The sequence below is a fragment of the Chenopodium album genome, chromosome 5 (assembly GCF_948465745.1).
Source record: "Chenopodium album chromosome 5, dcCheAlbu1.1, whole genome shotgun sequence".
Lineage (NCBI taxonomy): Eukaryota > Viridiplantae > Streptophyta > Magnoliopsida > Caryophyllales > Amaranthaceae > Chenopodium > Chenopodium album.
Window position 1 is genome coordinate 3,280,088 of NC_137838.1, and position 15,008 is coordinate 3,295,095.

Below are 15,008 nucleotides of genomic sequence, written 5' to 3' on the forward strand. Positions count from 1 at the left end.
TTTGCTTTTTTTCCATTAAGCCAAGATATATTTACAAATCACAATATATATAATTGGATAAGATACAATAATGTTATCTTGATACTTCAAAATCATACAAAGTAATCTATAAGATAAGAAATAAAATAAAAAATAAAAATTATACAAAGTAATTAAGATTTCAAAAAATCAGGTATACACCTCTTTTACTACCAATCAGACTCTAATAAGGGAAGAAACCTTATGGGATGAGATTTTGTCATTTTTTGTTTTTCTCAAAAATAAAATAAAAAATAAAAAATTGCATACACATTCCACACTATTGATGTTTCCGCGTAAATGTCACACAAAATGAGGGTGTTTTATGAAAAAAAAAGGAATTGGACTATAAATACATGTTGACAGCCTACAATATTCTATTCATTAGATAGTCTTTTTCTATAAAACAAGGCTCTTTCTCATTAGAATTTTCTCAAAATTGTCTCCTCTTGATCATCTATCTAAATGGCGTCAAGATTTGAGGTAGAGGTGACCTTGTCATCTGCCAAGGACCTCAAGAACGTCAATTGGCGTCACGGCCCCATTAAGCCGTATGCCGTTATTTGGGTCGACCCGGATCGAAAAATTTCGAGCCGGGTCGATGAGGAGGGGGACACTTCCCCACAATGGAACCAAACACTTGTGGTTCCCCTCGATCGTCCCATCGAGGATGCCACCCTTCACATCGACATCGTCCACGCTTATGCGGCCGAGGACACCAAGCCGCTCATCGGCTCGGCCAAGCTCCCTCTTCAGGAGGTGGTCGATGATGTTGGTATAGGCGGGCGCATCACCCTTAGCTTAAAGCTCAAGCGTCCTTCTGGTAGGCCACATGGGAAACTCGAGGTCGAGATTGTGGTACGTCAACCAAGGTACCACGCCCCCGACCCTTACAGCGCGCCGCCATATGGTGTTTCTAGAGAAACATCATATGGCAGCGGCGCTCCTTATGCGGCCCCACCATCAGGGTACCCGCATGCGGCCCCACCTTCTGGGTATCCAAATGCGGGTCCCCCACCTGGGGGCTACCCATACGGGCAGCCCCCATATGCCCAACCCTCGTATGCAGGTTCTACATACGGGGTTGGGCAACCCGAATATGCGCAGCCCCCGAGTTACGGTCAGCCCGCATATGGGCAACCGAGCTACGGGCAGCCAGGAGGCGGGTACGGTGGTTACGGGCAGGGGGTCCCAGTGGAAGAAAAGAAGAAGAGTAAGTTTGGAGGGATGGGGACAGGATTGGCTGTGGGTGCTGTAGCAGGAGCATTGGGTGGACTGGCATTAGCAGAAGGTTTTGACAAATTAGAAGATCATATTGCTGATGAAGCTGCTGAAAGAGTTGAAGATGATCTTGCTGCTGATGATGCTGGTTATGATGATGCTGATTATGGTGGGGATGATTGGTAGATTATTTCATTTTGTCTTGATTTCCTAATGTATAATCAAATACATCTGATCATAGCTTTAATCCTTTGATTTTGATTTTAATTTTAATTTTACATTTATGAATTATGATCATGTAAATGTTATGCATTTGGGAAATGGATGTTATCAAAGTGGAATAAAGGTTACTGCTTTAAAAATGGTCCAATAAATTAATGATCCTTGTTGTTTAATGCCCCACCTAAATTTTAATGTTATTGTATAGATCGATTGTCGAACAATGTAGTATATGCTTTTGATGTTTCTAGTAACTTGTACAAGTTTGAAACAATTGGAAAATTTTGATCAAGTCAAACTTGCTAACTGAGATAGAGTCTAAATTTAAACATAATTAATTTGGGGATTAATGGATTATTGAACAAATAATAAATTGGGATTGTTTGCACAAAAAAGGATTTTGTCACCCCTGAATTGAATTTCGGTAAAGGCTACACATACAATTGTTTCATACGTTTCATAAGTTTCGAAATTAAATGATCATGGGAACCACAATGTTAATTGGGGATCGGAATCCCATATGAATTCAAGTGTACATAAAATAGTTAGAAGAGTGTAAAGGATAATATCCAAATATCTATGGAAACATGCATTCTAATTCCATGTTCATTTCACTTTTAAAAAAAATATTCAACAAAAAAATATTTTCAATTTAGCAAAAATAAGGTGAAGTGAATAAGGCCTAAATTCGTGTTATGTAAAATTATAAATGTTAGTGCAACATACGACTGAAAAAAAAATTTTAAAAAAAATTTAAAAAATAAAAATAAAAAATCAATCTTAGTCAACATAAAGGTTGAATTAAGGGCCTGTTTACATTTACTGAACTGAGCTTAATTGAACTGAACTGAACTGATTGAAGATGAACTGAACTGATCGAAGCTGAACTGAAATGAGCTGAAATGAATATTTTATGAGAGGGAAATTAAGAGCTGAACTGAACTCAACTGAAATTAAGAAAATGTGAACAGGCCCTAAAACAACTCACATACAAAAATAAATAAAAAAAATACGGAGTATATACAAGGAAAATAACTTAAGTCTGTTCATTTCGGCTTAATTTTAATTTTGATCAGTTGAGCTCTAGCTAATCGGTTTAGTTCAACTCCAATCAGTTTAATTCAACTCCAATCAATTCAGTTCCTAATTTCATTCTCTCATAAATCTATTCAGTTCAATTCAATCAAGCTCCAGTGAGTTGAGTTCCACGCACTCAATTGTTTTCAGTAAATAAAAAACAATTTGGATTTTTCTTTTACTCATTTTATTTTCTTCTCATTTTATTTTCTTTTTCGATTTTTCTTTTACTCATTTTATTTTCTTACAAATCAACTGCAAAATGATAGTAAATTAGTAATATGTACCCATTATTCTAGGACCGGTACCCATTATCCATGTGACAATGAATTCTCATATATATCTAATTATCAATAGGAAAAATTAATATCGCATAAGTGCATGTTGACATCACTTGTCACACCTTTCAATTAGATGATTGCTTGAATTATAATTTCGGATTCTTAAAAAAGAAAAATAAATCACAAATGGATCAGCTCATTGGCAATTTGATGATGAGTAGTCGTTTTCTTATTCTTTGTTAAAGAATAAAGACCATTTTTCTATAATAAATTGTCAAAGAAGGCATGGAACATCAAACCAAAGGATTGGTGTTCAAGTTATTCTGCCACCCGCGGAAATAACACGGCTAAGCTATTCTATATTTCTGAGGAACAATTTGGTCCCCTAATACATTTTTAAAAAAACAAAAAATTAATGCCAAATTTAAAATACACTATATTTATATATAAATAAACGAATATGCTTCGCACATATATATGTACTTTAGTGTGCACTCACTACCTAAAAATCTCCAAGAGAACATTGATTTAAAAAAAAAGAAATAAATTTTTTTTTTTTTTGAGGAATTAATAAATAAATTAGTAATTGAGTCCACAAACTTTAGTATAAATAGCCATATATACATGGGATATCAATTTGTAGTCCACATTACTACCCATCTACAAGAAATCTTCATACAAAAGTTATAGAAGGTACCATACTATATAATGGCATACGAATTAGAGATAACGTTATCATCCGCTAAGGATCTCAAGAATATCAATTGGCGTTATGGCCCCATAAGGCCGTACGTTGTGGTATGGGTTGACCCAGGTCATAAAGTTACAAGCCGGGTTGATGATGAGGGGGACACGAGTCCAGAGTGGAACCAATCACTAATTGTCCCCCTCGTCCGTCCCATTGAGGATGCCACCCTTTTTTTAGACGTGGTCCATTACTCGTCTCCCGATGAGGACACCAAGCCCCTCATCGGCTCAGCAAAGGTCGATCTTCGTGACATTGTGGACAACGTTGGTATTGGAGCTAGTGTAACACGTAGTATCAAGCTCAAGCGTTCCTCTGGGAGGCCTCAGGGGAAGCTTGAGCTCGAGATCATGGTACGTGATCATAGATACCGTGGTCCAGATCCGTACCCTACACCCCAACACGTAGAATATAATGCCCCACCGTACCCATATGGGCAGCCGGCACCATATGGTAACCCGGGGTATGAGCAGCCCACGTACGGGTATGGGCAGCCAGCCGGGTACGGGTACGAGCAACCGGAGGAGAAAAAGAAGAGCGGGTTTGGAGGGATGGGGACGGGGTTGGCAATAGGTGCAGTAGCAGGGGTGGTGGGTGGTATAGCGTTAGCTGAAGGGTTTGATCAACTAGAGGATCATATTGCAGATGAAGCTGCTGAACAAGTTGAGGATGATCTTGGTGATGAAGATGATGAATAAAGTGATTAATTAATTGAATTGAATTGGTGTATGTGCATAATGCTAAATCAATTGTGACAATTGCATTAGCTTGGTTGTTAACTTTTACTGCTTAATTAATCTGAGATGTTGAAATAATGCACTTACTAAAATGTGTATTGTGATGTTACAAAGTTTATATAAAGTTGACTTTTAAGCTCCATGAATGTTTCATGAACGCAAAAGTGGCATAATGTTACAGCATGTTTCATGTTAACTTGAAGGTTTCTTAAAATTATAATAATACTACTTTATTTTTGCTTATTCATCAAAGTGAGTAGGAGATGACTTGGATTTATAACTTCTTGGATTTTATGTTACATGAAGCCATAAACTATGTTTGATTTTTCAAATATTAGTTGTTAATAACGTAACATTATTTGGAACCATTGTTCACCAAAAAGCAGTAACAAGCCCAAACATCATTGTATTTAAGCTGATACACCCCCATGCGACCTTTTTTGTTTCAACATTTAAGTCCAAAATTATCCAAAAAGAAAGGCTATAATCCACACTTTTGGAGTAAATTTGGAGGTTTTAGGACCCGATATTGTAAAATCTCAAGATTGTAGGGATTGCATCTCGTAATCATATACTTCATAACATTTATTTGGAATGATATATGATGTAGTTGGTCATTTAGGGCCTATTCTGATTTATTGAACTGAGCTGATTAGAGCTGAACTGAACTGGAAAATTAGAAACTGAACTGAAATTAAGCCGAAAACAACAGACCCTTAAAGGTGGGTATCTTAAGAGAGTTGCCACAATTTTTGTTACAAAATAAATTATGACCTTTAATCACACTTTTTTCAATACTCCCTAATAAAAGAATCATTAGAAAAAGAGGAATTGATAACGAAATCAAAGTATACTCCTTATTGCATTAAATTTGGCTTTGTTATCTTCAACTTATTTGGCTTAGTAATTTTTATTTTTTTTAACATTTTTTTTTTGAGATTTTTTTAGGAAAATGTTATACATAGCCCTTAGGGTTACATATAAGCATTAAATTTACAATTAAAAATCGTAAAAAAATTAAGAAATCATCAAAATATAAACACTAATAACACTGATTTATGCGTGTTTTTGTCATAAATTCATAATTTTATACAATTTCCAAGAGCATATTTAATGCTTATATATACTCCGTAGCCCCATATAACATTACCCTTTTTTTTTTTTTTAATGTCATTAACCTTACACATCTAAACAAATCTTCTATAGTGCTCAGAAGTCCAAATCTCAAAAGGTTGGAAATTCAATAATTCATCCTAATATGGCCCATTCTAGACCCATGAAAAACGACCAAATCCAAGTCTAGAAAAGAAAACGAAGCCCAATAAGGGCACAATTGTCCTCTTACCCCAAAATGTCAAAACCTGAAAACCCTAAACCCTAAAATCAAACTCACTACCTCCTTTATAACATTCTCTAAACCCCAAGTCGTCTTCTCCACTCTCTTTCCTCCATTCTCCTTAAACCCTAATTTTCTCTGCAATCTTGCTTACTCAAAGATGGCACCACCAGGAAGAGGAGGTAAATCCCATTTCCCCAATTCATTGTTCTACTAATTTAATTTTCCCGATTTTTATATTTTCTGATAATAATGAGTTATAATTATTGTGTTACAGGAAGAGGTGGATTCGGCGGAAGAGGCGGTGGTTTCGGCGGCCGAGGCGGCGGCGGCGGTGGCCGAGGAATGGGTGCGCGTGGTGGAATAATGAAGCCGAGAGGAGGTGGTCGAGGTGACAGAGGTGGTCGTGGAAGAGGCGGAGGTCGTGGTGGAGGAGGAAGAGGTGGAGGGATGAAGGGTGGAAGTAAAGTGATAGTTGAGCAACATAGACATAAGGGTGTGTTTATTGCTAAGGGTAAAGAAGATGCTCTTGTTACTAAGAATATGGTTCCTGGTGATTCTGTTTACAATGAGAAGAGAATCTCTGTTCCGGTAATTGTTCTTTCTTCCTCTAATTTTGATTTCTTTCTGGATATGAAACTATGTATTATGTTTTAATGATGATTATATTTGATTATGGACACCAAATTATATGTTATGTTTTAATCATGGTTTATGATATATATGGTTTGTTTGGTATTTTTTTTTTTAATGTGGAGATAGGTTGCTGCTTAATTTTTATGTTAATGTTTTATTGATTGTAAAAGTTGTTTGCCTTTTGATTCATTTTGTAAAACTTTTGAATGATTTGTTTTGGTGGTGGTTCTGTACTAATGTTAAATTTGTTGATTGTTGGTTGAGTTACGTTTGATAATGTGGTACAATTTGTTTATGGGTTATATTGTTCGTGTTTTGAATCGTTGTTTTTTCATTACAGCAAGAAGATGGAACAAAGGTTGAATACAGGGTTTGGAATCCCTTTAGGTCAAAGTTGGCAGCTGCCATTCTTGGTGGTGTTGACAATATTTGGATTGTAAGTATTTGATTTTTGGGAGTTTTGTAAAAAGTTAATTACTTTGGTGTGCAATGTATATTGACTGATGTAACTTCAATTTGTATATGATTGCAGCAACCTGGTGCCAAAGTCTTGTATTTGGGTGCTGCTTCCGGAACAACAGTATCCCATGTGTCTGATCTTGTTGGCCCTGTAAGTGGATTGTCGAACATCGAATGTTTAAGCTAGATGTTTGCTTATTTTAGAGTTGGATTTGAGCAATTTATTCTTTTTGCAGGAGGGTGTTGTCTACGCAGTTGAATTTTCCCACAGAAGTGGTAGAGATTTGGTTAACATGGCAAAGAAAAGAACTAATGTTATCCCTATCATCGAAGATGCTAGGCATCCAGCCAAATACAGGATGTTGGTTGGCATGGTTGATGTCATCTTTTCTGATGTTGCTCAGCCTGATCAGGTCTTGATTTCTTTTATTGATCTAGCTTGGCGTTGTGCTCAATAATTAACTTCTCGTTGTTTACCTTGTTTTCTATTATAGCTGCCTTCTTCTTCATGCTAATATTTTTGCTAATCTTTCGGCGCAAATTGACATTTTTGTTTTCTTTTTTTACCTTGTCCTTGTTCTATGTGTTCTATAGCTGTAGTGGTTTCTGATGACATTTATACTTGACTCATTTTCAATACAAATATTATTTGGTGTGGCAGTGTCATTTTGGGTGTGTTGATTTATTTCTAACTAAATCAATGCTTCAAATTTCTGACTTGTTTTTAAAAGCTATCTTCCAAGTTTGTTGTTTTTGGAGTTCTTTTTTCCTTTTGCGTTTATCGCTTATCATAAAATCATGCATATGATGAGTTTATCGGATTCCCCTTCAAGACTTACTGGGTGATGTAAACTCCGATTATCTGATGCAACCTTTTTTAAATCATGAAATTTTTTCCAAACCTTTGCACTAGCAATTAATGGTTGATGTTAATTAGACTAAGTATCTGATGAGTTTATCGGATTCCCCTTCAAGACTTACTGGGTGATGTAAACTCCGATTATCTGATGCGCCAAAATATATTTAATTATTATGCATTTCTGAATTTTGTTTAATGGCTTGTTTTTGTCTGGATCTATTTCATCACTTGCTGTTTTTGTTTTCTTCACTTATGAGACTCAGTTGTTGATGTTAAAACTCCAAGTATCTGTTTTGTCAAATTGTTGTTTGTGTTTCATAGTGATTTTGTTCTATAAATCAACATGTTTTTTTTGTACCACTTAATGTTTCACTTATTGCTTCTTCTTTATTTTTCAAACATTTTACTTGTGATCAGTAGAGTAATCAGAAATAACCTGCTCGTAAGCTGTTGCTAATTGTGGACTTGTGGTGTAGTTGTGTACAGTATTAATGTACAAGTTTGATTTTGAGGTGATAGTGTAATGGTCATATTGGTGCAACCATAAGTATTTGATGTCCTACCTTGAGGAGATTAAATGGGAACTCGATCCTTTTACATCCCTAGTTTAATACTTGGTGCCATATATTTATGATGCCTTTTCTCACTTTTTTTGTACCATGATATTCTTGATGGGTTATTATGACATTCAAATTCATTCTGAAATGCTTACTTGTTTTCCTTTGTGTTTATAAAATTCCCTCCTACAAATATCTGTTTTGGGATGGGAGTGTAATTACATTTGTTACTGCTTGAATGAAATAAGTGTGCTCTCTTTTCTGACTTCATTTCTATGAAGAGTTCAAATTGTGTTACTATGTACTGTTATTTCCTCATGAAGCTTATGATCTACTTGTATATTTGTGTTGAGAAATATGTTTCTCTTTCTAATTTGTGCGTGGAAAATAAAGTCTTTTCTTATGTGCTGTTTATTTCCCGTCGTATTTTTTCCCACGTCTCGTGTCCTTATCGACCATGCTCTATACACGAGCCCCCTTCCTAGTTGATTTCCAGAATATTTGGAATGCAACTGTAATTGAGTTCATACTAGTCTTTTAATTGTGGAATTGAACTATATATCTCCCGAAAACAGCTTTTTAAGGTCTTGTGGTGGTGAGTTATCACCAACTCTTCATGCTTTTATGATTCCAGCATTGTTGAGTTGAAGTGAACCAATGTTGTTGCTTGTCCTTATGGCACTCTGTTTTTCTTTCATACAGGCTAGGATTTTGGCACTCAATGCAACATATTTCTTGAAAGCGGGTGGCCACTTTGTTATTTCCATCAAGGTTTGTCATTGTTCTTTGTAGAGCTGGTTTGGTACCATGTATGATTTATCCTCGTTTCTCAATATAATGGATTTGGTTTTGAATATTGCAGGCTAACTGTATTGATTCAACAAGTCCTGCCGAGGCAGTTTTTGCTGCGGAAGTGAAGAAGCTACAACAAGAGCAATTCAAACCCATGGAGCAAGTCACTCTTGAGCCATTTGAGCGTGACCATGCTTGTGTTGTTGGTGCTTACCGTGTGCCCAAGAAGCAGAAGGCCGAGAAGTAGAAAACTGTAGTTCTTTTATCACCCAAAGTATTAGTATAGGCCGTGACTATGGTCAACTTCTTGTACAACTTAGTGTTACCTATGAATCATGTGAGATACATTGTCCGAGCTTTTTGTGTTAATGTAGTTGGATCATAGAATTTTTGCTATCAGTGTTTTTTTTATTTTTCTCCTGTGGTTTTTGAATGCATCATTATATTTTATGAATTGTGTAATGTCGTTGAAATATGTGGGATCCCAGAAATTATGCATCTGACCTCTTTGAACTCTGAATGTGATTATTGATTCTGTAGTAGGATCATATTCATTCACTGTGTTATTTTAGTGTTCCTTCTCTTGAATCATAAAGATTAATTGTATGAGAACACATACATGTAGACTAATTTACACGAACAGTTGAAATATAAGCCCAAACTCTCTTCATTAAAAAGCCCCAAAATTATCAGTCTTTCGAGTCAAGTATAAAAGTCAAAGGTGAATGTCCTAACCGTCAATGGCATTTGAGATGGTTAGAGTGAGGGATAGGTGAAGTGGTTAAAGTTTTCTTCTAGGAAATCTTGAGATCAATTTCGTCATCTTCCCCAAAAAAATCACAAAGTGCATTCAATTTTACTATTTGGTCACAACTAGTCAAATCGTATTTATATGCAAGTAATACTTAATATTAAGATCAAAGTGTTATTAAACCATCAAGCTAAGGAATACACCTTGAGTCCTTGACTATACCCAAAACAACCTCTCAGTCTCTTAGCACTCTTGCGGTCTTGCCTTACTATATTTTGGCTTTTACTTTATTTAATTTATCTGCTAATGCCTCACTTCTCAGTTCAATAAAGAAGCTAACGTAGACTATGTATAGCTGTCAATTCGGGTAAACGGGTCGGGTTTGGGTCCGGTAAGAGTGGGTCGGGACAACTTAGGTCGTGTCAATTTAAATTAATTCCATAACCTATGCGGGTCGGGTTTGGATTGGGTCATGCTTGAGTCGGGTCACGTCGGGTCATACTTCTTATCGGGTTTGGATCGCGTTTAGATTAGGTTAATAACAGGTCGAGTTACATTCGGGTCGAGTGAACAAATAGGTCGGGTTTAATTCGGGTTAAAACGGGTTAGGGTAATTCTCGGATTGGAGTCGGGTTCGGTTCAAGTCAATAATTTGCGGGTTAGAATCAGGTCAGGTCATTCTCGGGTTTGAGTCGGGTTCGGTTCAAGTCAATCATTTGCGGATTATAATTAGGTCGGGTCATTTTCAAGTTGGGTCATTCTCGGGTTCAAGTCCGGTTCGGTTCAAGTCAATAATTAGCGGGTTATAATCAGGTTGGGTCATTTCCAAGTCGGGTCATTCTCGGATTCAAGTCGGGTTATGTCAAGTCAATAATTTGCAGGTTACAATCAGGTCAGGTCATTTCCAAGTCAGGTCATATTCGAATTAAACTAACTATAAATAGATAATTATCATTTTTATCAAGCTAATTATTTCCTTTGACTATAATATATATGGCAATATACTGGGGAACTATAGTCTATAATTTAGGAAGATAATTATCTCCTTTGACCCATACAACAAATATATACTATATTTAACTCTTAAATTTGAGGATGATGCTCCTTTCTTTTGCTGGCCTGGACCGACTTGGTCCCCCAAGACAAAATGTTTTGATCAACAATAATAAGGTGGTCTAGATTGCATTTAAGGTGATTTGAAATCGGGTCAGGAACAATTTGGGTTGAATTTAGTTCAGTTAAATAACCAGTCGTGTTAATTTCGAGTCGGATTAGTAACATATTAGGTTGAATTTTTGGGTTGGGTAAGTAATAGGTATGGTAAAATTCGAGTCAAGTCAATAACAAGTTGGATTGAATTCGGGTCAGGTCAATAACAAGTCGGGTTGATTTCAGGTCAGGTTTGTAACATGTTGGGTTAAATTCGAGTCGGGTTAGGAACCGATCGGGTTGAATTCAAATAAGGTTAGTAACAAGTCGGGTTAAATTCGGGTGTTTTGACAGGTTAAAATGGGTTTGAGTCAATTTATGTTCAAGTGAGTTCGGTGCAAGTTAATTAAATTGGCCGTTATAAACCGGTAAATCGGTGCAAGTTGTAAACCGGTAAATTGGCCATTTAAAAGCAAATTGAACGGTCCCACACACCAGATTGGACTCCGGATGGTACTAAGGACAATGATAAACATTTCGACAGTTTTTATTTCCGGGCGAAAAAAAGTCAAAAAATTCCAAAATTAAAGGCTAATATCCACTTTTTTTGAGAAATTTTGGAGATTTCGGGGCCAGGTGTCGAAAATTCTTGAAATTCTATGGGATACATCTCGGGGTCATATAATGCCGTTTGGAACCATATATGATCATTATTTGTTGTCATAAATGTTCGTGGTAGGTTTGAATTAATGAAATCGGTGCAAGTTGTAAACCAGTAAATTGGTAGTTTAAAGACAAATTATATGGTTCCACCCACCAAATTGGACTACCGGAAGGTATTAGGGACCATGGGAAAATTTTTGGCAATTTTTGTTTCCGGGTGAAAAAAAGTCAAAAAATTTCCTAAATTGAAGGCTAATATTCACGCTTTTTGAGAAATTTAGAAGGTTTCGGGGCCAGGTGTCGAAAAGAAATAAGATTTTATTAGATACATCTCGTGGTCATATAATGGCGTTTGAAACCATAAATGACCATTATATGTTGTCATAAATGTTCGTGGTAGGGTTGAGTCAATGAAATAAGTACAAGTTGTAAATCGATAAATTGGCCGTTTAAATGCAAATTAGATGGTTCCACCCACCCAATTGGACTACCGGAGGGTATTAAGGACCATGAAAAAAATTTCATCAATTTTTATTTTCGGGCGAAAAAAAGTTAAAAATTCCAAAAGTGAATGATAATATCCACGCGTTTTGAGAATTTTTGAGGTTTCGAAACCCGATGTCGAAAATTCTTTAAATTCTAAGGGATACCTCTTGGGGGCTTATAACGCCGTTTGGAACCATATATGATCATTATATGTTTTCATAAATGTTCATGGTAGGCTTGAATTAATGAAATCGGTGCAAGTTTTAAACCCGTAAATTGGTTGGTTAAAGGCAAATTGGATGGTTCCACCCACCCAATTGGACTCCCGAAGGATATTAGGGACCATTATAAACATTTCGGCAATATTTTTTTCTGGGCAAAAAAAAGTCAAAAAATTCCTAAACATCCACGCTTTTTGAGAAATTTCGAAGGTTTTGGGCCATGTGTCGAGAAGAAATGAGATTTTATTAGATACATCTCAGGGTCATATAATGACGTTTGAAGCCATTTATGACCATTATATGCTGTCATAAATATTCTTGTTAGGCTTGAGTTAATGAAATAAGTGCAAGTTGTAAATCGGTAAATTGGATGTTTAAATGCAAATTGGATGGTTCCACCCACCCAATTGGAATACCGGAGGGTATTAGGGACCATGGTAAACATTTCGGAAATTTTTATTTTCGGGCGAAAAAAGTTAAAAAATTCCAAAATTGAAGGATAATATCCACGAGTTTTGAGAAATTTCTTAGGTTTCGGGGCCTGGTGTCGAAAAACTTTAAGATTTTAGGGGATACATCTCGGGGTCATATAATACTATTTTAAACCATAAATGATCATTATATGTTGTCATAAATGTTCGTGGTAGGCTTGAGTTAATGAAATCGGTGTAAGTTGCAAACCAGTAAATTCACCATTTAAAGGCAAATTGGATGTTTCCACCCACCTAATTGGTCTCCCAGATTGTATTAGGGAGCATGGTAAATATTTCGGCAATTTTTATTTACAGGCGAAAAATAGTCAAAAATTCCAAAATTGAAAGCTAATATCCACACATTTTTAGATGGTGAACCAAGTTTAAGGATGACTACGGTTGAATTTCATTAGACTTCAGTAAGTATGGTGATGAGATGTGATAAACATCATAAAAAGTTAATAATCCTATAGATTTCTATCATGTAGGATATAATCCTATCCCATAACAAGTTAACATTTTTTTTATCACATTATTTATACTATCAAATAAGATTATTAAATCAACCTTAATACTTATGCAAATTAAGTGTTTAGTAGGCTTATTTTATTATTAAAGTTAATCATCTTTTTTGATAGCCTTTTTCTTGTATGAATGTAATTTGATGAATTATTGTCAAGCAGATCACTGCAATCAGTTAAGATACAGAGAAAAAAATCGATTCGAGGTAGATTTAGGCCTTAGATGATTGCTTTCCTAGTATGTAACCATTTTTCACCTATATAATGGAGCTATGAATTCAATGAAAAGTGCAAACTTTTTTCAAATCTTTCTTCTTTCTAGCTGTTAATCTTCAAATATGACAGCAACCAAACCCCTCTCCTCCTCGGCCTCTGCCTCTGCCTCGGCCTCTTCCTCCTCTTCTTGTTCCTCTGAATCCGGTACTGATTGGTCAAGTCTCCCTCGAGACTTGCTTTACATTATTCTAAACAAGCTCCTACTTCTCTCTGACATGATTATGTTTAGTAGTGTATGTACTAATTGGCATTCAGTTGCAAAAGACGCGTTACAAAAGTTCAAACTCTGTCCTAACATGTACTTCAATCGAAATTTTCCTTTGTTACTTTTACCATGTACAGAGAACAATGACTTCATCCGAAGTTTATACAGCATCAATAAAAGTGAGGTTTATGATCTTCAGCTCCGAGTTCCTTCCAATAAAAGAATCTTCGGCTCCTCTCATGGTTGGCTGATCACCCTCGATGAGGACTCTTTCGAGGTAATCCTCATTAACCCTTTTTATTTTAGTAGTATCAGCAATGGAATAATTCGTATTCCTCAGTTTTCTGCTGCTTCAGAAATGCAAAAAGAACATGGTAATTATGGTTTTAATTCCGAGTATTTTATATGTAAAGCTGTTTTATCCTCTGATCCTGTTTCGTGTCCAAACAATTTTGTATTAATGGTTATCTATGGTGAGATGAAAATGTTGGCCTATTGGAAGCCAGGTGCCGAAAATTGGACATATATTGCTTGGTCTCTCCCTATGTTCTTGGACATTATCTATGTAGAAGATCGATTTCTAGCAGTCAATACCTTAGGACAAGTTTACTCGTGTAAGCTCGATGATGAGGCCTACCCTCCTTATAACTTGCAAATGGTAAGTGCTCCGCAATTTGGTCTCTTAGGAACATTTTGTCGAAGGTACATTGTAGAATTACCAAATAAAGTTGTGTTACAAGTTATAAGGATGTTAAAGACTAGTAGGATGTGTGCCTTAACTAGTCCGATTTTTACAATTGGCTTCTTCATATTCGAGAATAAGGTGGATGAAGATGGTGAAAGTCTTTGGATTTTAGTTACGAACTTGAATGATGGTGCATTGTTTTTAGGAGATGATCATTCTCTTTATGTTACGGCTTCTAAATACCCTGGATGTAGAGCAAATTCAATCTATTTCACAGATGATTACCATGATACGGATGCTATGCTGCTCAATCCGTACCAGTTTACTGGCCCTCTTGACATTGGTATGTATCGATTGGATGATAAAACTGTCGAGAGATTGGACATTCCTCTTCTGGAGAAATATCACATGCCACCACCAGTTTGGATCCTCCCAACTGTCTAGTGAAATATCCGCTTATAAAAGATTAAATTCGTGTTTTCTTGTAATAATAATCATGTCATTTTATTGAAGTTATATAAACATTTAGTCATATAGTTGATCTTAACATCAGTCTGTAATTATATCATCTAGTTCTTTCAAGTTGTCGTGCTATAAACTTGTTCGCGATATTATCATTTGCTAGAATGCTAGCCATTTAG

General features: G+C 36.0%; 4 protein-coding genes and 2 non-coding genes across 6 annotated transcripts; all 6 read left to right on the forward strand.

Annotated features, from left to right (window-relative positions):
* The first annotated feature begins 386 nt into the window (after nt 1–386).
* LOC145631532 (uncharacterized) lies at nt 387–1,634 on the forward strand. Its single transcript, XM_081683637.1, has one exon. The coding sequence runs from the start codon at nt 484–486 to the stop codon at nt 1,423–1,425; it is 942 nt and encodes a 313-aa protein (XP_081539763.1). The 5' UTR covers nt 387–483; the 3' UTR covers nt 1,426–1,634.
* A 1,701-nt stretch (nt 1,635–3,335) lies between these two features.
* LOC145630078 (uncharacterized) lies at nt 3,336–4,438 on the forward strand. The gene has a single exon (XM_081682320.1). It carries the CDS (start codon nt 3,525–3,527, stop codon nt 4,257–4,259), a length of 735 nt encoding a protein of 244 aa, XP_081538446.1. The 5' UTR covers nt 3,336–3,524; the 3' UTR covers nt 4,260–4,438.
* Nucleotides 4,439–5,667: 1,229 nt separating this feature from the next.
* Nucleotides 5,668–9,440, forward strand: LOC145631533 (rRNA 2'-O-methyltransferase fibrillarin 2-like). The gene is made up of 7 exons (XM_081683638.1): nt 5,668–5,816; nt 5,912–6,225; nt 6,611–6,706; nt 6,803–6,880; nt 6,966–7,142; nt 8,848–8,916; nt 9,008–9,440. Exons 1-7 carry the CDS (start codon nt 5,795–5,797, stop codon nt 9,182–9,184), a joined length of 933 nt encoding a protein of 310 aa, XP_081539764.1. The 5' UTR covers nt 5,668–5,794; the 3' UTR covers nt 9,185–9,440.
* On the forward strand, nt 7,528–7,599 carry LOC145633590 (small nucleolar RNA snoR60). Its single transcript, XR_014112900.1, has one exon. It is a non-coding gene; the product is annotated as a small nucleolar RNA snoR60 (small nucleolar RNA).
* On the forward strand, nt 7,670–7,741 carry LOC145633591 (small nucleolar RNA snoR60). The gene has a single exon (XR_014112901.1). It is a non-coding gene; the product is annotated as a small nucleolar RNA snoR60 (small nucleolar RNA).
* Nucleotides 9,441–13,539: 4,099 nt separating the features above from the next.
* Nucleotides 13,540–14,811, forward strand: LOC145631323 (F-box protein At2g26160-like). The gene has a single exon (XM_081683401.1). The coding sequence runs from the start codon at nt 13,540–13,542 to the stop codon at nt 14,809–14,811; it is 1,272 nt and encodes a 423-aa protein (XP_081539527.1).
* Nucleotides 14,812–15,008: the final 197 nt, after the last annotated feature.